This window comes from Pogona vitticeps, chromosome 1 (genome assembly GCF_051106095.1).
Source record: "Pogona vitticeps strain Pit_001003342236 chromosome 1, PviZW2.1, whole genome shotgun sequence".
Classification (NCBI taxonomy): domain Eukaryota; kingdom Metazoa; phylum Chordata; class Lepidosauria; order Squamata; family Agamidae; genus Pogona; species Pogona vitticeps.
The window spans coordinates 337,169,351-337,192,643 of NC_135783.1; the positions used below are offsets into that span (position 1 = coordinate 337,169,351).

Sequence of the window (23,293 nt, forward strand, 5' to 3'; positions counted from 1 at the left end):
GCAGCATATTTAGGCTGCTCAGCAGAAGCTCAATAGGATTCTGGCCACTGAGCTAGCCCTCCATGCTGTCTTTCTCTTTCAGGCACCAACCAGCGCAAGAGTGCTGTGTTGTATGCCTTCAACCTTGCACCCTTAAAACCCATTCCTCCTGGAAGATCTATTTGAAGTGGTGGCTGGATCTGTGAAGAGCAGTTATTAAATGTTTACTGATTATGTTCATGTTGGCCTCTAGCATGGAGCATTTCTGTATAAACAACTGCCTATGTTTATCAGCAGCGTGATACCATATAGCTGTTACGCTAAGGTCAATCTTAATGGCTGATCAACTTTGCTCTTTATCACTCAAACATGCCATCATTTAAAAAAATCAGTAAGTAGATCTATGCAGGTCTGTGTAAAACTAGAAACATTGGAAAATGGTAAGAAAATCCGTAGAGATAAAGGAGGAACTGGTGGAAAACAGTGCAAAAAGGAAGTAAAGCAGAACACTGCTGAAAATCCAGCAGCATAAGAAGAAAAAGTGGGATATTATAAAATATAAACAAGGTTGTCAGACCTACAGAAGCTGTTTCAGGGTCAAAGATGGTAGGAAAGAAACACTGTGTGATATGCACTCATCTTACTGTGACCTGTATTTTCATTGTGGATTTCCCCTTTGTGGAGCTGCTTTGCATATATATTAAAGCACTTTTGGGGCAGTTTACAATTTAATTATGCAGGCCACACATTGCCCCCCCCTCCAAGCTGGGTACTCAATCTACCAACCTCAGAAGGATGGAAGGCTGAGTGAACTGCAAGCCAATTACCCGGGATTGAACCCCAGGTTGTGAGCACAATTTTGGTTGCAGTACTGCAGTTCAAACACTGTGCCATAAGGCTCAACAATGGAGGTGAAAAGAACTTCAGCATAGGAAAAGCCACTGTCTCATTTTCAATCTTAGAAATCACTGTCTGTTGCCAGCCCCACTGGACCATAATATAAGTCAGGTGTGAGAAACATCTGGCCCTTCTGATGTTGCACTGCAACTTCCATCGGCCCTATTCAGCACAGGTAATGGAAAGAAACAATGGCAGCTTCAGCCCACCAAAATCTGCAGTGGTCCCCAACCTTGAGCCTCCAGATGTTCTTGGACTACAACTCCCAGAAGCCTTCACCACCACCTCTGTGGCCAGGATTTCTGGGAGTTGAAGTCCAAGAACATCTGGAAGGCTCAAGGTTGGGGACCCCTGATCTAGAGGACTGCATATTCCCTATCCTTCATATATGTGTTATTACAAAATGGGTTTTAGGTTCTGTTGTCATAACTATATCATCATTGGCTTTGATTGACTGTATAGTAGGAAAAGTGATAAAAGGTGATGCATAAATATTTTAACACAACCGCTATTGGAACACATGTATTCCTTAGACTACAACATGGATGGAGAACATCTTTCAGGTGAGGGTTAAATTCAAATAAATTGGGGGTGGGCAAAAATGTGGAACCTGTGTAGATTCTATTAAAGCTCTTTAACAACTGGCTAGAAGAGGCATTTCAACCTTTTCGAATAAAGGAAACCCTAAGAAACCAGGAAACCACAAAATGAAAGAATGATGAAGGAGTGATTGCAGCCTTTCTGCAAAGGGCCGAAGTGGGGCTCCTAAATTTGGCCCCAGGTTCTGAGGTTCATACCCTGTGTGCCAGGAAGGTTTTCTGCTCACTGAAAGGCTATGGTAGGCAGAAGAGACAGGAGACCCGTTCACATTTTGCCTGTTAGCTTTTAAAGCACCCTTGGTGCACTGATCCGCTTAAAGCATTAAAGTTTGTGAGATGCCATGTACACATCCTGGAGATGGGTACCAATTACATTTCTGTGACTTCTTCCCAAATACCTATATTTCCACGTCTCCTTTGCACTTCGTCAATCACAGCAAGCCCAGGGCGCATGGGACAGAAGGTGGAAACACTCCCGTTCTCGTGACAACTTTGAGAACCTCCAAACGAGCGCGAGTCCATCCTCAGATGGGCTTTGAAAATTCTAGGAACGGTCATCCAAACCGACAATTTTTTCAAGCTCTGCCACCTGTTTAACCTAATTATCAGAATGGATGACAGTATAAACGAACCTAAATGTGGACCATTCTTATCCCTCCCTTAACAGTCTTACTCCACAGTTACTAAGCCACCACTAAAAGCAGCCAGTCCACCCCCACCCCACCCCGGTGACTGCACCTCTATCAACCTGGCAAACCTGAGCTTCTCATGTTCACAGTTTACATTTCAAGTGTAAATCAGTACTTATAAGAAGTTAGGTATACATCTAAAAAATAATGGGGCAAAATACCCTCTCAGCCAGCAGCAACTTTATTCACCAACCACTTCACTCCTCCCTTCATTTGAACAGGCTTTGGCTTACTAGAATTAAAATACCATGGCCATATCCAGGAAGGCTGAACTCCAAATGAAGTAACTTGAGTCGCTTTGGACTGATTTAAAAAAAAAAAAAACAAGGATGGACAACCTGTAGTCATTTTGATGTTGTTAGATTCCAGTTCCCATCAGCCCCAGCCAGGCTGGACAACAGTGAGGAAAGATGGGACCTAGCCATCTATACCGTATTTGCAGGATGGACTGTACAGTATTTACTCTGAATAGATTACAGGCCTGTTGGGAAAGCATGATCAGGAATTAGGGGAGGACAGCTGGAAAGCTAAGGATTATAAACACTTGTAAGCCCTGCACAAAATTACATTTTTGGCCTACAGGAAAACAAAAGTACTTACAAGAAGTTAAGTATACCAGAATCTCCCATGGTAATGACAGTGTTTGGGATTTTGGAAGTTTTAGGCCAAACAGTGACTTTGAAATTTTGTTGAGCGCCTTCATCTGGGAGCAACAGTGCATCATAAACAACATCTGAATAGGCCCAATACTGGTCTATGTAGGGACGCAAGATCTCGATGGGCTTGGGTGCCACATTCATATCCCAAGGTCCCACTGCAGGCCACTCCTGGTGACTTGCAGCAAAAGAAACAGGGACTTCAGTAGAGTAGGACCCCTGTATCCATGGGGGATTGGTTTCATACCTCCTGCGGATGTTGAAAAATGCAAATTATAACAAACACTATTTCAATAGTAAACACTATACAGTGGTGCCTCGCTAGACAATGATAACCCGTTCCACTGAAATCGCTGTTGAGCGAAATCATTGTCTAGCGAAAAGCATTTCTCCATTGGAATGCATTGAAACCTGTTTAATGCGTTCCAATGGGGAAGAATCGTCGTTGTCTAGCGAAGATGGGCCGATCAGCTGTTTAAATCACTGTCTTGCGAAGCTTAGGTCCTGAAAACACCTGCTTTGCGAGCGCGGAAGGAGCTGTCAAAATCATCATCTAGCAAAAATCGGTTTGCGAAGCAGGGACCAAACATTGTCCAGCGAAATTCCCCCATAGGAATCACTGTTTTGCGAATTGGTATAGCAATCGCAAAAAGCCAATGTCTAGCGAAAAAAAAATGTCATGCAGGGTAACTGTCTAGCGAGGCACCACTGTACATAGCATGGTCTACATCTCCCTCTAGTGGCCAGTTTTGATAATGACACTATAGAAATATATTTCTTTAATAAACATTATACATAACATGATCTCTGGCTCCCTGTAGGGGACAGTTCTGGTCACTTTTAGAAATATATAAATTTCTAGGATTTTTATTTTACTATTTTAAATATGTTCAGACCATGGGTAAGCAGAATCATCAGATACTGGTCCCACAGATACGGGGGGTCCTACTGTATTTTCCCCCAAGGATTTTCCTCTAGGGATTGCAATAATGGAGAAGAAATAGGTGGCCTGTGACCCATCCCTGCAAAAATCAAGAGAAAACAAGAGTAGATTTAAGAAGGAAATATAAATGAAGAATGGTCTATAAAAGGAGTTACGCTGAGAAGCCTCTCGCTGACCATTTCAGTTCTGTACTACTTGAAGAAATCTATATGAATCTTAATCAGATCTTAACCTAACCCCCCCCCCCCCCAAATAAGGGCATCCAAAAGGAACAGGTCCAAGTAACCAAACCACCTATGGTGGGTATCAGCACCGTAGCCAAGATTCTGTGAGACAGGATGGAAGAAACAGCTTGAAGATTTAGGGCCTTCAAGCTAAATTTTTTAAAGTAAATTTTGGAAAAGGGAGCATCCATTGTGTAAACTTCCTTTGTATGGCTGATGTTACACAGGTGGGATTTGATTGTTGGTTACATGCTATGCTATACACCTGAAAGAAATCTGCAAAGACCTGATGGGATGAGGCGATCTGGCAGGTTACAAATGAGCAGCTTTGCTAGTGATGGAAAAATCAGCCCATCCCCTGTTCAAAGGAGAGAAAGACCCAGTTTGGTTGAACATTTCCACAAACAGTCGTTTCTTCTGTTTAGCTGGAACAGCCGTACCTCTACTTTATATTTTTAACTCACCCATTCAGGGTCTTATACAGTGACAATGTGAAGGGGGGGAACATACTTACACCAATCACTCTTTACAATGTCAAGATTATGACTAGATAGATAAGCAAGGGATGAAATGACAGATAGTATAGTGTTCAAAAAGGGGCAGGTGGAAAGGGAAACTGAAGCTCCACTTCCCACACAGGGCATGTTCCAAACCACCGAATTGATGATGTCTGGAGATGCAAACAGCCACAAAGCAACAAGCATTCCTATTGTAGTGTGATAAAAAAAGGAAAGAAGAGCTCCGGTACCCTTAGCCACTGTGCAACCCAGAGCTGGGGAGTGTCTGGCTGGGGATTCTGGGAGTTGTAGTCCAAAAACAAAACAAAACCCCTCGCCCTCTGGGTATGAAGCTACATGGAAAGAAATTCCTCCTACTGAGAAACTTTTTTTGTATACAACTATTTAGAAGGACTGACATCTGGTCAACGAGGGTTCCAAGTTTGAAGAAGGAAGCTGTCATCGGAGTGCCTCCTTCTACCGTGACTTCGCTCCCTGGTTATCCTGGCCGCTGCCCATGGACTCAGCCTCTTCCACCAGGCTCTGCCTCCACCGCACCCCAGAAAAAGGCCAAAGGTAGAGACGGGGGGGGGGGAGAACATGGCATGAGGAGGTTCCTGTTCCTTCTCATTGCCTTCTTTGTTCAGGTAGCAACAGCCCGGAAGAAGTGTAGTGTGGCTGAGACGGTCAAGGAATGAACAGAGGGGCCTTGACTAGGGCCTGAGTGTCCATGACGATGACCCTTGACTTCTCCCTGAGACCAATCTTCCTTTGTATTTGGATCACATCCTCCACCATCCCTTTTATGTCAAAGTCAGAGGTTGGGAAAGTCAGTTTTTCAAACCAAAACGCCCCAAATGCCACTGGCTAGCCCAGGCATGAGAGGCCCCCCCTGCCTGCAACACAGAGGAGTCCAAGCCTTGCTCAGTGACACTCCATGTCTATTTTTTCCGTGGCTTCACATTATCCTGGAAACGGTTTGGTTATGCACCTGGGAGGCAAGGCCTCTTTCACACCAGGGGTGCACACAATAACTGGGGGGAGTTGCCGTATATTGCTCTAAGCAGCCACCACACCTCCGGGATTCATGCATATATCAGCCAGACCTGCGCGGAAGAGAAACAAAACTTGTGACCCATCACAACCCCTCCCCAGCCATGCGCTGAGGTGGATCGGCTCAGAATATACAGCTAAAGGGCGGGCGTCCGCTTGCTGGGATGCAGTTCTTAGAAAAGTGTTTCTATAACACCAGCTAAGCAGTAAATATGATCATCTTGACGGGCGTGAAAACAACAGCCCCCTTTTTTATCTTTTCTGAACACGATGCTGCTTCTCCGTGCTCCGTGAGTTTGAATTCTTTGCTTCTTCCTCCTCCTAGAAATACATTTTGGGGTGGTGGGTTTTTTCTTCTTCAGGTATTTCTACATATGACCAGACAACAAAGCAGGTTTTTCACCACAATACAAATGACAGGTTGGTCATTGGAAGATAGTTAGTAACCCATAAGATGTTGTTCTGGATCGGCACAGCCTTTCAGCGAGGCCTTCAGCTGCCTTATTTACACTATAAACAGTGATGGGGAAGGGGGTGGGGGAAACAGATAACCCTGGCAAGCTCGAAGCAGACAAGTCTCTGTTCCTCTCACTGTCTTCACCCCCAATCCTGGGGCAGCGGGAAGTTTCTTATAATGGGCCCTTGAACTGGTTTCCTGACAGATGTTGCCGGATCGATGGTTTGGAACTAGCGGCATCACCTAGCTTCCGCCAGACAACCTAAAAATCAAAGGAGAGAGAGAGAGAGAGAGAGGTTGGGCTTTTTTTTGTCTGTATCAGTGTAATCATACAAGCCAAAAGAATCCCGATTATATCAATTATCCCGTTATTTAAATCGTTTTATATATTTCCGTTCACATTGACACATGGAGAACATCAATTCATGTGGCCAGCCAATCAGGGTTTTTTCCCCCCACTTCGCCAGCATGGTCTCGTTAAAACAATTCAATGTATCACTTCAATCATTATCATTTTGGTGTTTGTGAATGTTGGTGTTGATTTATTTACTCTGCAAATGGGCTGGGTTTTTTGGCACCATGGCCACTGCATAGCCACCATGTTTTTTTAAATTTTATTTTTAAAAAATACTTAGAGAGTAAGGAAAAAGTTGCTTACTTTTTCTTTTCATTTCCCCCTACACACACACACACACACACACACACACCAGTTTACTGATGTTGATGACTTCCCTATTGTATCCCATCAACCCTGCTTTTGTGTGGCTTATTGTTAATTTCCCCTTCCTTTTTGACAACAGTTCAAGCCCTTTTTCATGCTGTCCTACATTTATCTAGTGATATATCTCCACCAGGGGGCGCAACAGCTGGGAGTGACAGGAAAATGGCCACTTTAGCAAGGCCTACTTGTGATTTTTTTTTTTTAAAAAAGAAAATTTTAGGGCAGCGATGACCCAAAAACAGGTCAGAAAATGAAATCAATTTACATGGGAAAGTTTGTGTCGCCTACAGAACCAGTACAAGTAGCAAGAGATGTACCAATTGACATGACAGCCATGTATATATACACCACAGGATTACACATACAAGTATATTGATATTTTAAAAGGAGGAAAAAGAAAAATTCAACTGTTCCATGTGAATAAGCCCTAAGCTGGAACCAAGTCCCACATCCAAACTAAAACTGACAGTGTCTGGGAAATTCTGCCACAGTCTAGTTTGTGCAACACCTTCTGGTTCCAGTAGGTGCCATCGGTTCCCAAGGCAAAAGTCAACCAATTTCAAAAGCTGATCTTATTAAACCTCCAAAATTAGAACTGCAGACAAGCCTTAGGTAATGGAATCAAACCAGTAAACAAGGATCAGCAGTCGAGTTCAGTACTAGGTCAGCTGCTGGCAAACTTTCAGGACTCCTGTGTTCCCTCTTCCTTTCCTCAGGTTATGTGCCACAATGCAGGAACCAACTTAACAGTGACTTCAAAGAGGGCAGAGTTTTGGCCACATCATGAGAAGGCAGGTTTCTTATGAGAAGGCCAGCAGACAACAATGCTGGGAAGGTTGGGAGTTTGGTTCCCCACTGTGCTTCCTATGAACAGAACCAGCCTGCGTGGCCTTGGGCAAGCTGCACACTCTGAAAGTGGTCAGAATTGACTCAACAGCACACAATTATTATTTGAGGGCTCCAGCACCTACCTACCTCCGCTCAAATGGGGATCATGGAATGACAAGCACAACGTGCTGACTTTTGCTTCTCAGCAAAACGTGAACTAGGAGAATGTGAGAACTGGGTCTCTTTCTTCACCTGACCTTCCTCGTGCAAAAACAGAAAAGAAACAGCTGTTCGGTCGAGGAACAAATTTCAAAAAATAAGGTTGGGTAACATCCATATAACAGTGCTAAATGACATAGATGCCAGTCCGTCAGCACTTGGGCTGTTCACAGCACATGCAGAGGAGGGGCAGGATCTGTTCTCAATCATCCCAGAGTGCAGAACACGCGACAATGGGGTCAAGTTGAAGGAAGGCAGATTTCGGTTGAATATCAGGAAAAACTTCCTAACTGTTAGAGCAGTACGACAGTGGAACCAAGTGACCTCGGGAGTTGGTGAGTGCTCCAACACTGGAGGGAATGAAAGAAAAACTTAGATAATCACCTGGCAGATATACTTTGATTGTATTCCTGCATTGAGCAGGGGGTTGGACTTGATGGCCTTGTAGGCCCCTTCCAATTTCACCTTTCTATGATTCTATGGAGCCTTGTGGCACCATGGTTAAAATGCAGTACTGCAGCCTAAACTCTGCTCAGGACCCAGGTTGAATCCCAAGTAGCCAGCTCAAGGTTCACTCAGCCTTCCATCCTTCCAATGTCAGTAAACTGAGTACCCAGCTTGCTGGGAGGGGGCAATGTGTAGCCTTCATAATTAAATTGTAAACTGGCCAGAGAGTGCTTTAAGTGCTATGGGACGTGATATAAGCAACACACTTTGATTTCGTACCAATGTTCCAATCTCTGTTCCCACTGGGTTTTGTCTGCAACTCTTCCTACAACAAACTCTGTCCATGGCAACTGACTAAAACTCAGGGATGTGGTTTACAAGTTTTTTGACACCAAAAATCAACCTCCTCTATTCTGTCCAACATGTGCAATAAAATGCGACTCTGAGGGACAAAAACAGCCTATTCATGTGAATGAGAGTTAAGGCAAAGTAGAAATGCGGTAAGGCCCTAAGGCTGGCTGCAGGTTTTCACAGGCCCCGTCCCTGATCCAGAAAAGCTACACTACTTGCTTCCTGACCTTAACTCACCTCACCAGCTACCAAAGGTAAGCGTTCTTTGTAACCAAGGATCTCTGTGGGTTTTATTATACTGTATGTGTGTGTGCTGTCAGGAGCAAACTTTGGTTTGTGATTTCTGGGTTTTGAAGGAGGGACACCCTGGTGGCGCTACAGGTTAAACCACTGAAGCCTCTGTGCTGCAAGGTCAGAAGACCAGCAGTCATAAGATTGAATCCATATGACAGAGTGAGACCCCATCGCTTGTCCCAGCTGCTGCCAACCTAGTGGTTCGAAAGCATGCAAAAATGCGAGTAGATAAATAAGTACCACCTCAGTGGGAAGGTAAATGGTGTTCCGTGTCTAGTCACGTGACCACGGAGGATTGTCTGCAGACAAATGATAGCTCTATGGGTTGGAATCAGAGATGACCACCACTGCCTAGAGTCGGACATGAATGGACAAAATTGTCAAGAGGAACCCTTACCTTTATGTTGTTATGTGGGGTCTTCTGAGGCTTTCAGTTTTAATTTGCCCAGAGAAGTGCTTGCACTAATGAGGTGGTGTGTGTGTGTGAATGAATGAATGAATGAATGATAGTAAACCTTTACAGGGTTCTTGAGATGTGTGAGATGTTCAGGGAGTGGTATACCATTGCCACTGCCACTAGTTAGGCACCAAACAGGGATTTGAACCCAGGTCTCCTGAGTCCTAGTCTGGGACTTTATCCACACTGGTTCTGGTACCTGAGGTTGCTTCTTAATTCTTCTCTTTCAATTCTTTTTGTTTTTGTGTGGTGTCTTTCAGACTACAAACATCCAAGTTGAGAATGTCTTCTTTTTAAATATATACAGTTGTGCCCCGCTGGACGATTACCCCGCTCTACAATGAATCTGCTTTACGCTGACATTTTTGCGATCGATGGTTTAAATGGGGGAATTTCACTTAGTGATGATCGGTTCCCTGCTTCGGGAACCGATTTTTCGCTTTACGACCATCAGCAAACAGCTGATCGTCAGGTTTCAAAACGGCCACCGGCTTTCAAAATGGCCCCCCGCTGTTTTCTAGGACGGATTCCTCGCTTTACAGGCACTGAAAATGGTCGTTGTGTGGAGGATCTTCGCTGGACAGTGAGTTTTTCAGCCCATTGGAATGCACTGAATGGGTTTTCAATGAGTTTCAATGGGTTTTTTTCGTTTCGTTTGATGATGTTTTCGGTCTACAGCGATTTCGCTGGAACGAATTAGCATCGTCAAGCGAGGCACCACTGTATATAAATATGTTTGCAAGCAAATTCTAGGACACATTTTGGGTTTTTAAAAGGCTGGGTGGGAGGGAAATGACACACAAATAGGACAAAGGACTGAGCAAAAGGCAGTTTGCATTGCCAGGGACTTCACCAGTCTAGAGCTCATATCTATCACTCTTCTAAGCATTAATGGGCTCCCAGTGATGCTGCTTTAAAGGCAGAATGTCCCTTTCAAAGCACAATAAACAAGGAAGTGTCGGCAGCATTTCTGAGGCACGCTGTAAAACCTCAGCTCTTTCCAGGATGTGTAAGCAACTTTTTAAAAAATGTAAAAAAAAAAAAAATAAAACAGGCAAAGGGGAGCCTTTGCAGTGTGAGCCTTTCATTCCACCTGAAAGCGACCTGTTTCAAAAGATGGACAGGTGCCATTGTTGTACAACTGAGACCCTTCCACAATGCCTCACATTGCAAAGGGGATTAAATATAGCACTTTCCAACACACAAAAGGGCCACAAGGCTTATGAAAACCACCTGGGTTTAATGGGAAAGTCTGAAAGCAGTTGTTAAGGAAAGCCCTTTGAACATTAATTTTTTAAAAAAGTTTTGCTCTTTGTATGAGGAAAAACGCCGTGTCTTCACCACTCTGACACAGCAGGTTTAAAGAAACAGTGCCTCTGTTCGGCATGCTTCTGCTTCTGGCTACATGCCATATGGCATCCCACAAGCCCACAGCATTTAAATGGAAGTATTAGTGGTTTTCCGACAAAAGCTTCTAAATTTCACTGACTCCATGAAGACAGTGTGGGCTTCCAACCATACATGGTTGACCACAAGGACTGTTTGATTATGGTCTTTGAATTCTCTGAAAACTGTAGCAATGATCTCTGTCAAGGGAACAGACTTGCAATTAGTGGTAGAGGATGGACACAAAACAGACAACTTCTACAGTAAAGTTAAATCCAATCCTCAGCTGCTGTGGACACAGCAGGATGTACTTCCTAGAAAGCAGATCTGCAGCACTATGAACATTTAAAATAATAATGATAATAATAATAATAATAACAACAACAACAAATGAGCTGTCAAGGAGATTTTGACTTACACAACCCTTTGCAGGGTTTTCTAAGTGTGCAATATTTAGAATTGGGGACATCCTGGGACTGTACAGCTTCCCCACGGCTACACAAGCTGGCTTTCCCCCACAAGAGGCACAGTGGGGAATTATTTCAGTGGGGAATCAAATTCTCATTCTCTGATTCTACAGCCAAGTACCTAATTCACTGGGTAACTCAGCCAGCAAACTTGTCTAGGACCAAATCGTATTGAACAAGGTCTTGTAACAGCAACAAGCAACATCATCATCAGCAACAACAACAGGTCTATGGGTCTAGACTCCTCCAAGTCACCGTATTAGTTGGGGAAGTCCAGGAGGCGTTAAAAATTAACCTTTATAAACACAGTGAGGCACCAAACAACATATGCACAGAATTGTTTTCCAGCTTTGTACTTCTGGTGGAGTTTTTGATGCATAGAATACCTTGCGTTTTTGACTCCTCTGCCCATAAACAAACAAAAAGCCCTGCACCACCTCTGAATAAAGCAGTTTGTCACGTGCATACCTTTCAAGCACCAAAGATCTCTCTGGATCCCAGCCTAGAATCTTAGCTGACTTTTTCCAATACACCTGAAGTGACTCTTGTCCACCAAAGCTAATGCCAAATAAAATGTGTCAAGTCTTTCAGAGTCTGTTTAGCAGAGCCCTGGGGCACAGTGGCTAAGCTGCAATACTGCAGTGAAGACTCTGCTCGTGACCTGAATTCAATCCCGATGGGCTCAGATAGGTTGATTCAACCTTCCATCCTTCTGAGATTGGTAAATCAAGTGTATCCAGCTTGCTGGAGTGGGGGGGGGGCAATTTGTAGACTGCATAATTAAACTGCAAACTGCCCAAAGAGACCTTTAAGTGCTATGGGGTGCTATATAAGCAGCATACTTTGCTTAACTGTCTTTGCTTTAACAGACTGCCACAGTTTCCCCCTTGTAAATCTCTACAATTTTAGAAAATACAAACCCTTGTTCTTTTCAGGCCGTGGGATTTCAGACACATACACAGAGGTTTACCTGCTGAATCCTTTCAGTGGAAGGAGGCAGTGATATTTGCCTTCCTTTTTTTTGCAGTAAATTAGGAGACATATACTCCCACCCTCTATTTATTCATTCTCTCCCTACCCTTCTGTCTTTGATACAAGAGACAGGAAATGGCCACTACCCCTGGTATCTCTTTCCTGCTTTCCCCAGTAATGGTCTAGTTTTACGCAGAGTGACAGGATATGATTACTCAAGTGTGCTTTCTCCAGTCCTGATGACAACAGCCAGCAATCGGAGAAGAACCAGGCACACAGAACAATGGCCGCTGATGACTCCATTCTGGGGGTTGGCAGGCCAGCTGACAGGCAAAGCAAGAGACATGCTCTTGCCAAAAAGAATAACACTGACCTTAGGCTACCACTACAAGTTAATTTCTTCACCAGAAAGGAGTGGCACATGGAGCAGGTGGCTCTCGACTCTTAAGAAGTTCATACCCCATGGCGGAGGACCTTTTTTTTTTCTGCCAAGAGACATATTCTTGGGTAACTGAATGAAAGCTGCATGTCAGTGGTAGCTACAGCCAAAAGGGAGCAGGTCTGCTCTTTTCTCCCTCCCTCACCTTTTCTCTCTCTCTTTCATTCCACCACTTCCTCCCTCTTTCTGTTATTATTCTCCCATCACCCTTATTTTCCAGCGTGTTCTTTTTCTGCCCCCATTTCCTCTGACTTGCTATCTATTTTTCCTTTCTGCTAGTAACCCCCTTCTCTCCCTCCTTCCCCTCCCTGCTTATTTTACACAAGGCTTCTGGAAGCATTATTTTTATCAAAAAGAATGTACTTATTCGCCATACACTTTCTTTTGTTGAAAAACGTTTTAGGGCAGAGATCACCCATCAGAGTTTAACCATCCCTTCCTGTGGACTCCAGAGGCTGGAATAATAGCTGTGAGACTAAAATCAGTGTGGGGGGGGATGTCCCTGTTTTGCTCACCACGGCTATACATACTAACGTAGGAGCCCCCGGAACTCAGCAGGGCTTCCTAGTAGACATGAATATGACTGCGCACTCAGTCGCCAAGTAAACCCATTTTCTCTGCAGGCTGCAAGGACAACAGGCAAATAAGCCTGCACACTGAGAACAGCTCCTACAAGATAGTGAGCAGCATTTACACCACAACTGGAAGCAAACAACTGGAAATATGAAAGACGGTGGAAAATGGGTTCATTACATTGCACATTTCACGAACAATCGCTTTCTCCTTTTCACTCAGGTCTTCTTCATAGTTTTCTTTTATTTGCCTGTCCAAATTCTCATGGACTTCAAGGACCTACAGACAAACACAACGGACATGAAATTATAAAGAGACAATGCACGGTGATACCCTACAGACATCAAATGCCAAGATCATTTTGCTCTCACACTGAGTAGGTGAACAACAATCTCTCAATGTACACACACCACAGGAAAGAGGATGAGAGTCAAGAGGTACAACATAGCAATCAAACATAACAGAACATTACTTAAACCTTTTATCCACATACATCATTTAACTTAAATTAAACTTGGAACAATTCCACTTAAAGAAGCAGTTCACATTACGAGATTTCCTGGAAAACATTTGATTAACTTAATCATTACAAGCCCATCTCCATGGCCATATAATATGGTCCTGGCCATATAATGATGAAATTAGTCACTTCCTAACACAAAAGAGCAAGACAATGGACACTGCAATGGTATGTAAGTGGGATGAAGTAGTGGTATAACTTTTTCCCCTCCCTCCCCCCCTCCATGTTAGGGTATATAAAAGAGATAAACCTCTCCCATCGTGTAAAGGAAGAGTGGCTAATGGCTGCACTCCAAACATTGTTAAAACTGCAATACCCAGCGTTCTTTATCACTGGCTATGGTAGACAGGGCTGATGAGGAGCTCCATTCCACTAAAATCTGGAGGGCAACAGCTGCCCACCACTGCCAGCCATCAGAGTGGTGCGTGACAAATTATGGATAGATGGCAACTCAGCGATAGAGCCCAGGGACAGCATTACTCCTGGAAAGAGGAAGGTGGCAGATGCTCTAGAACAGGAGTGATCCTGCTGTTCTCATGAACTCTCTGGCTAACCTCCACTGCTGGAGTGGTATTTGACACCCAACCTTGCCATGGGCATCTAAACTAACCTGCTGCCCACAGGTGTGCTAGATGGTGTGGTGCTTAGTGTGTTCAGACTAGGGCTTGGGAGACCAGAGAACAGGTACCCACTCAGGCTTGAAATTCACTATATGGCCTTGGATCTGTCACCATCTCTTGGCCTGGCTTACCTCAAATGGGGAGGAAAAGAGGCGTGTTATGCTACTATGATCTTAAACACACTAATTGAATGGTGGTACTTCTGATTACCAGATATCAAAAACTGTTGGTTTGCATTTGCTTTTTTGTTACATTGCTTACATGTACAAGCCTACCTTTCCTCTAGTCATCTTTATGTGGTGTACAGTGGTGCCTCGCTTAACGAGCGCACCGTTTAACGAAGAATCCGTATAGCGATCCCTTTTTGGGGATCGCTATACGGATCTGCCCCAATCGCCGCACTCGCTTTGCGACGATTGGGGCGTCCGGCGGCCATTTTGGAGCCGCCGATCAGCTGATCAGCGGCTCCAAAATGGCTGCCGGACGCGAAAACATCGCTGGAGGGGTAAGTTTGGACGCTTATTGGAAGGCATTAAACTAAGTTTAATGCGTTCCAATAGGCTTTCCTTGCCCGCACAGCGATGTTTTCATATAGCGAAGGTTAATCCGGAACGGATTAACCTCGCTATACGGGGCACCACTGTACAAGGCTCTTCTTTACACCATTATTATGCTCACAACAACCCTGTGAGGAAGGCCAGGCTAGGAGAGAGTTACTAGCTCAGGTAATGGCACAGCAGAGATAAGAATCTCAACTTCATAGAACCATAGATTCGCCATAGGGTGGGAAGGGACCTTGGAGGTCTTCTAGTCCAACCCCCTGCCCAAGGCAGGAGACCTCATACCATCCCGGACTTCTTAAGACTCAGTTCAAAACACTAAAGCAGTGGTTCCCAACCTTGGGCCTCCAGATGTTCTTGGACTAAAACTCCCAGAAGTCTTCACCACTAGCTGTGCTTTGCCAGGATTTCTGGGAGCTGCAGTCCAAGAACATCTGGACGCAAGGTTGGGAAACACAGCACTAAAGTCTTACAATCGCACAGTCCTCTCCAACATGTCCTGCTTGGTGGGCTTGTCATGTGACTGACTGACCACTTGCAGAAAAGAGTCTTGATCTGACATGGCAAGGTTTTTGTTCTACAAAAGGAAAACGCCATATCTGCATTGCAAAACCTCACCTCGGGAGAGGAACCTAGTTGCTATGTTGTCTATGGAAAATAAGTCCATCTGCAAACAATTGAGTATTGACCAATTTTAAGAAAGAGGAAAACATCCATATTCGCCCTTTGTGACAAACCTTAAAAAGCAAGGTCTTGCAAAACTTCAGAAGCCAGAGTCCAGCAGTGTTTTCAATCAAAAATGGTCAGGATTTGTGTTTCCTGCATAAATTCTCAACCATTTCTAGTGCACACATCCCTCCCACCCCCATACACAAAAAATTAAAATTCAGATTGCAAAATCCAATATGGCAAAACCTGGATTAATAGTGCAATGGATTTTGATTATTTTAATTCATCCACCCTCTGTTCTGGACACCAATAGTGCAGCTGCTCAGCCGGGGGTGAGGGGTTTCCCAGGCTTACATTTCACTGTTCTCTCAAGCACTGCAGACTGACCGCTTAGAACCGGAGTGGTGTCTCTTTTTCCTGCAGCATATTTAAAGTCTTGGTTACAAAAATAGGTCGTTCTCTTAGGACCTTTAACCTAGTTTGAAAACTGCATTAGCTGCTAACTTAACCGACTTATTCTGGACCAAAGGCCAGTTTGAATGATGGCCTTACTATTATGGCTTTGATTAAATTAGTTGCATCTATCAGTTTTTCTCTTTTTAAAAGGAGTGGGTATGGGAACAGGAATAGACAGGGCCAGAAGAGGGACTTAATAGCCAGCAAATAAAACCAGATCTCTGGTGAAAAGGCAAGAATTAATTATTGATCCCGCTGGATGTCAGATGTAGAAGCATCTCATCTAGGCCTCTGTATGCCTGCAATGCTCAACAGCCTGGGCAATTATGTCTCAGTGCATAGCTCAGAAACAGCAGGCTCTAAGCCAAAGGCTGGTTGCCTCCACAGCATAAATCCACACAACATTTGGGGTTGGCTTAATTAGTAGTCTGTAAACCGCGGACGAGAGATCCTCTCTCTTTCTCTCTCTCTCTCTCTCTCTCTCATGGCAAACATTAAATTCTCCCATAAACATGGATCTCCGTGTGTATTTTAATATATCTCTATCACTGAATGTACACAAGGTGCACTGATTTGGGAAACTACACCTGTTGAACACCTGCCAATCATGGAGCTATGAAAGATGCAATTTCAGACACATTTCAGGTAAAAGAGGACAATGAAAAGGAAAAACAGTAGCAGCTAGAGATGAGCGTGAATTAAAAAATGAATCACCAAATTCATTCAAAAGTTGCTCATTTGTTAATCCATAGTTGTATGAATCAATGTCACCAAAGAATCGTGGATCAATGAAATTTTGATTCATCGCTTTGTTTGGCTATAAAATGCCACCCCCCCCCCAAGGAACCTAGAGACACCAAAATTGCAATGAAGCTTCCTCTGACTCTCCTCTACAATCCCTCCAAGTTTGGTGAAGATTTAGCCAGCTGCTAAATGGCACTTTCCTTGGGGGGGAGATGCACTTTGTGGCAGCTGCTAAATGGCACTTTCCTTGGGGGGAGATGCACTTTGTGGCTGTATAGCTCGGACACCCAAAACCCAAACTTCACTGAACGTGCAGGGCTTGTAGAGAAGAGTCCAGGGAAGCCTCCCTGTAATCATGGTGTCTCTAGGTGACCTGGGCGTTGTTTTATAGAGTTTTAAAGTAAAAAATGAATTTGTGAATTATTTAGTTTATTCATCAGGAAAAAATCATAAATTTCTAATTTGTGATTTATCAGCTTTGAAAATAACAAATATTAAAATGAATCACAATTTTTCTGATTTGCACCCATCTCTAGTAGCAACGTGATCTGACCCTTGCCATTTTTTTTCCCTTTAGACTTCCTCCTTTACAGGCAAAGCTTTCCAATGCTTGTAAACGAATCAACAGAAAATGCTTTAGCTGCCTGATTCTTGCACAATAGGCTACAAAAAGGAAATGGAACAAAGCCAGAAAAAATAGCTGGCTTGCCACAGCCTTTGGGGGAAAGATGTAAAACTATGGATGCAACCTTATTCCCTCCCCTTCCTGACAAGAGTTCTGAGCATTTAAAGCAGGGGTGGGCAACATGTGCTTTCCTCAGGAGCCCAAACATGGCACTCCGGCATCCTCATACTCCACAAAAAGAAAACTGATTCTTTTCCATAAGGGCAGCTTCTGCTGTGTTTTGAAGGGTCCCCAGATGTCCTGCTGCTCACCCCAAAATCTGAAAAGGTTCTTTACAACTGTGGCCACTAGAGGGCAGAAGAGGGCTTTCTGAATACTACCCAATTATGTACTCCTCCCCCAAAAGGTAATGAGGATCACAGGAGCAGATAAAACTTTCTAGGGCCCAGAAACGGGCATATGTCGCTCCTCAATCTCTAGTGGTTGCCCAGCCATACTTCAAAGCAAAAACAGGAAAACTTTTTCAGCCTGGGGACCAAACTCAATTTCAGGAACGTTCCAGAGGTTGCCTGCTAATAGAGTGTAGAGCAAAGGCAAATACCTATACATTGCATCTTAAAGCACTTACTGGTGGTAACCAAGTCTTAGACAAGTACGTGAACTTTTTGGAATATGGGTGGAGGGAGGGAATTGCAAAAGTTGGAAGTCACAAAATGTTAGGTGGAAAGAGACATGGCCGTCTGGGAAATTCAAAGGGTCTGAGTTGGGACTCCAGGACGGCTGGATTCAGATCCTAGCCCCCCCCCCTTCCCCAGCTTTAATAGCTGCCTGATGAGCAGATGCTGAGCAGTTTTCTCCATGAATGCATCTTAATGAAATGCCATGTTGGTCGTTCCCTTATTAAAAATAGAATTCTGAACCTAGAAATACAAGCAGATTCTGGCAGCTGAGTAAGCCCTCTCTTCCTCCCTCTCGCCCCCTGCCTTCTTCTCTCCCTTCCTCTCTCATTCTTTCTTATTCTTAGTATCTATGCACACAATCATAACCTGAAAGATTATCTAAGTGCCCTAGGGTCGGATACATTTAGAAGAGTTTTCACAGCCCGGAGATTTTGGATAATGAAAACTACAGTCCCGCAGGGGTGATACAGATGCATCAATGTGACATGTCAGACTAGGCGTACGTGAGCATAAGCTAGAGAATTTGGTTCGCATACTTTTATTGCATTTTATGCCAGGTTCTTTAGTGAAGCTTGAGGGGGGCTCTCCTCTTTTCTGGACCTCCCTGGGGCAGCATCACACATCAGCTGCTACAGGGAAACCACAGGGAAGAACCATACCTTTTGGAGATTACAACACACAAAATTCCCCAGCCACTAATCACATTCTGGAGGTTGCAGAGTCTACCCACAGTCAAGACAATACACTTTATTTTACAATTTATTTAAATGCATTTTTTTAAAAAAATATTTTTACTCTGTCTTTCTACTTAAAAGGACCCAACTGTGGTTGGTTCGTTTTGAAAAAAATAGTTTAAAAATAGTACTCCAAAAAGTGATACAACAAAACAACGAAGTCAATATATAGCAGCTCCTTTTTGGGGACAGATCACAGCCTAAACACTGTAGAAACAAGAAGCCTTGTTACTCCTTAAACACATTTTATCTGGCATATGCTTTTGTCTACAAAACCTCATGCCAAATAAAATGTGCTAGTGTTCAAAAATGCCACGCAATCCACCAACCCTTGGTTGGTTTCATCCCAACAGCCAAACTGAAAATGAGGCCAGACAAAACTCTTGGAGGACTGCTCTACTTACTGGTCATGGCAAGATGGGAGAAAACAAAATTCACGGTGGTAACAGGTGCTCTGTTTTATTGCCTAAATGGTTGTCTTCACAAAGGCACTACAAAATGCTTTGCCTTAGAGCAGAGCTTCACAACCTTGGGTCCCCCAGATGTTCTTGGACTAAAACTCCCAGAAGCCTTCACCACTAGCCAGGATTTCTGGGAGTTGCAGTCCAAGAACATCTGGGGACCCAAGGTTGGGACCCACTGCCCTAGAGGATAAGGAACATATGGATGAAAGGTCTGCAACTGATTCTTAGGATGATCCAGCATTAAAAAACGTGTTGTGATTTTAATTCCTCCTCTCACTACTAAACAAGATAAGGGATTTCTATGTGACAAAATAAAATCTGGGACATCAGGCAGCAACACCGCCAACCTGATGGCACCTTTTTTCCTTAGTCAAAAAAACAGGCAGCTATTTCTGCTACAACCAGGGTGGAGGCACTTCATCCCTTAAGACCCCAATAAACCTATTGTGTCTCATTGTCCAGGCTAGCTAAGGGTGATCGAAAATGGGGTTCAACAACATATAGAAGGTTACATGTTTTCCAGGTCTATGCTATCTCATGAGAAAAGTCACCTTTAGTTAGGCATATGAACTGTTATAATATGGAAACACCCCCTTATACTGCAACTCGTGGACGTTACCTTCTTGGGGTGGAACCAAAGCATGGATTTGCTTAATTTATTCACTAATACCTGCTTACCTTCATAGCGTGCACCACGGCTTCGGGTTTCTGGCTTATGGGAACATATCCCACTGCAGGAGAAGCATTCAGATCAGGAGTCATACGAACAGGGCCCTGTAAAAAAAACACAACAGAGAATGCAAACAATTTTAAGAAGATATTTATATGAATAAGACTAACTTCCCATACTTTCAAGTGGAGGGGGGAAGGGGGGCAGTAGAGTCAGCAGGGAAAGAGAATATAGCACAATTCCTTCTTATTCAATTGTCCTGGTACCAAACACACTCAACGGTTGAAAACCTTCCTGCTGTTCTAATCCCAAATGGTTCCGTTCTGATGTGACTTTAGCTATTTTTTAAAAAAGCAGGTTTATCAATACCAAAAAATCTGTACCAATGTACAAAGTTTTAAACATGGAGCATGGCCCTCATTTGTTATGGCGTATCAGAACAGAGTTTTTAACCATAAGAAAGCAAATTAACCTCTCACATCATGCACACCGCTGTAACGTTTACGAGGAAGCGACAGACTGGCTGACAGTGTGGGTAGGAGAGAAATTGTTGGGATCCACTTTACAGGTTGCATGGCAACATCTTTTCAAAATGCAACAAGTTCCTTTCAAGGAAGGTTTTGAACCCAAGCCTTTCCACAATGTTCAATCTAGTCCTTTGACATCTGGCATCCTATCAAAAAGACAGAAATGCTGCTTTCATAGCAAGGAACTTGAGTACTCAACTCATTCATTGTGCAACCTTTGATATGCATAATCCCTTTTAAGGTCTCTTCTAAACAAGGTGAGATACAATGTCCTGATCCTTTCTGTGATTTGTCCATTTGTGCTGTGTCATTCAGAGAAACCAACAATGGGTTCATTGAAAGGCTCAAAATTTTGCCTTTATGTTTGTGGGCAAAACAAAGAGAGATTATCCAGTTGGGCTAGGGAGCTAAATCCAAATGACAGAGTGGTATGTGACATCATTATAGGTAATAGGCTGGCTATGCAGAGCACACAGATACTTATTACAGCCTTCTACTTTGATGATCTTCCTTATTTTAGAATTTCCAAATTGGAGACAAAGCTGGTAGATGTAATTTTTAAGATTTTGCTGCTCTCTATTGGACGTGGTGGCGCTGCAGGCTGAACCACAGAAGCTTCTGTGCTGCAAGGTCAGAAGACCAGCAGTCGTAAGATCGAATCAATGCAGCGGAGTGAGCGCCTGTCACTTTGTCGCAGCTCCTCGCCAACCTAGCAGTTCGAAAGCATGCAAATGTGAGTAGATAAATAGGTACCATCTCGGTGGGAAGGTAAAATGGTGTTCCTTAGTCACGCTGGCCTAGTGACAACGGAAACTGTCTTCGGACAAGCTCTGGCTCTATGGCTTGAAAACGTGTCCAACTCCCTAGAGTTGGACACGAGTGGACTAAGAATGTCAAGGGGAACCTTTACCTTTATTCTCTATATGTTTTGTATTCATCTTCCCTTCCAAGCTCACCAGCTCTCAGACTAGCTACTAGCTGAATTCCAACAAATGAGAAAATGTAGCTTTCAGTCACATGAACAAGCTGTATTGAGCTTTTAGCTCATTCTTCTTCTGCAGCTATGTGGAAGAAACAGGAAACCTGTGATTTCATATGTAAGAGGAATATGCTCTGTTTGAACCGGAGCATGGAAGTTGCTAGGGGTGTGTTCGTTGAGATTTCTGGATTTCATTTTTGGACTCCTCCAAGAATTCTGGAAATTGTGGCCTAGTTCACTCCAATGTAACTGGTGAATTCCTCAGTGATATAAGCCATTAGTGCTTCCCTTTGCTAATCAATACAGCCACATCAAGGTGCAGAAGGAACTAGGTTTTGACTCGGAATCCCTTTCAAGCAGCCCCCGAAGTGTGAAGAAAATATGCTGAGCTACAAACAAAAATAGTGTGCCTTATTCTAGCACTGAAGGATCAGTGGCCAAGAGCACTGTTGGATGTGTGAGAAGCAGTTTGCAGCAGTGAGCTGAAATACATGGCATAGAAACACTTTAGTGGGTTTTTTTAAACATACTGATCACACTTCACAAATTATGCAAGGGGATTTGCCTAATTTAGCTGGGGATGGATAGCTCAGTCAGTTAGAGTGCTTGAGAGTTTGATTCCCAGTCACACCTCGAGAGAAGCTTCTGCAGCCTTGGACAAGCTGAATAGTCCAAGAGCATCTCCAGAAGGCAAGATGGTAATCTACCTGAGAGTATTTCATACCTAGAAACCTCTGGCAAGTCTTGCCATCAGTTGGAATGATGTGACTGTTATTTATCTAATTTAGGAACGAAGTGAAAATACCATTTTGGTCAATGCTGAAGCTATACTTTATTTCACACAGAAAGGAACTTCACAAAATAGATATACAGTGGTGCCTCGCAAGACAAATGCCTCACAGGTCAAAAAACTTGCAAGACAAATGGTTTTGGCAATTTGGGGGGGGGGTGATGGTGATGACTCGCAAGACAAATGTTCGTACGGCGTGCTTCGCAAGAAGAATGTTTTCCGTTCTTTGTTCCTGCCTCATGTTTGCTGATTTTTAAATGTTTTTCTATGATGTTTAAAAAGTTAAAGTGTTTTGATTGAATTTTTTAAAATCATCTGCACAATATATATGGCTTTAAAGAGCACTTAATAAACCCTTTGTAAACCAAATTTGAATTTGTTCTGACTTTTTTTTTGCCCATAGGTACGCATTTATTAGATTTCAGTGCATTCCTACGGGAAAACACGTTTCACAAGATGAATTTTTCGCAAGACAACATTAACCGGGGAACAAATTAAATTCATCTTGCGAGGCACCACTGTACCTTACAGAAGCTTTACTTGTCCAGCACTTTGTGATAGTTTGCAGTAATGCTACACCTCCACATAGAAAATAGAGCCAACTTTTAGAAATATTCTCCCTCCCCTGTCTAAATTAGAATGATCAAATTGCTGGCATAACTAGTGGCCTCATAAGGAAAAATGGTTAAGAGAACAGGAGGATGAAGGGGTACTTTCCCTCACTCATGAGAATACCTTTCTTGACTGGCAGGTTAATTTAGCCTGCACTGGCACTAATCATTATTAAAATCTAACTGAATGCTCCTTTTCAAATAAAAATTGAAACTAGTAAAAGAAAATCAAGGGTTTACCAGTAACCCTTGTTAGTGCTACTTAAGAGAGTACTATCTTTATGGGAGAAATGTCATAGTCACTCCCAAGCAGAGAAAGACCCATTGAATGAATGAAACTTGCAAAGTCAATATTCATGTATGTTCCATTGATTCAGTGAGGCTACTTTAATAGGAATTAATTCAATTTCACTATATGTCTCCACTGGGCCAAACAGACTGAAACCTTGAAACTGCTTAGGACTACAATGGCATTTTCCTCATCCACTGCTTCCAC

At 43.4% G+C, this 23,293-nt stretch overlaps 1 protein-coding gene across 1 annotated transcript in view; it reads right to left on the reverse strand.

Moving 5' to 3' along the window:
* Positions 1-4,398: 4,398 nt before the first annotated feature.
* CCDC85C (coiled-coil domain containing 85C) overlaps positions 4,399-23,293 on the reverse strand; it is a 197,324-nt gene continuing 178,429 nt past the window's right edge. Inside the window, exons 4-6 of the mRNA XM_020812903.3 lie at positions 19,899-19,994; positions 13,329-13,427; positions 4,399-6,256 (exon numbers count right to left, since the gene is read on the reverse strand). Of these exons, the coding sequence (XP_020668562.1) occupies positions 6,167-6,256; positions 13,329-13,427; positions 19,899-19,994 (285 nt within the window). The 3' untranslated portion in view covers positions 4,399-6,166. The remainder of the gene's footprint in view (positions 6,257-13,328; positions 13,428-19,898; positions 19,995-23,293) is intronic.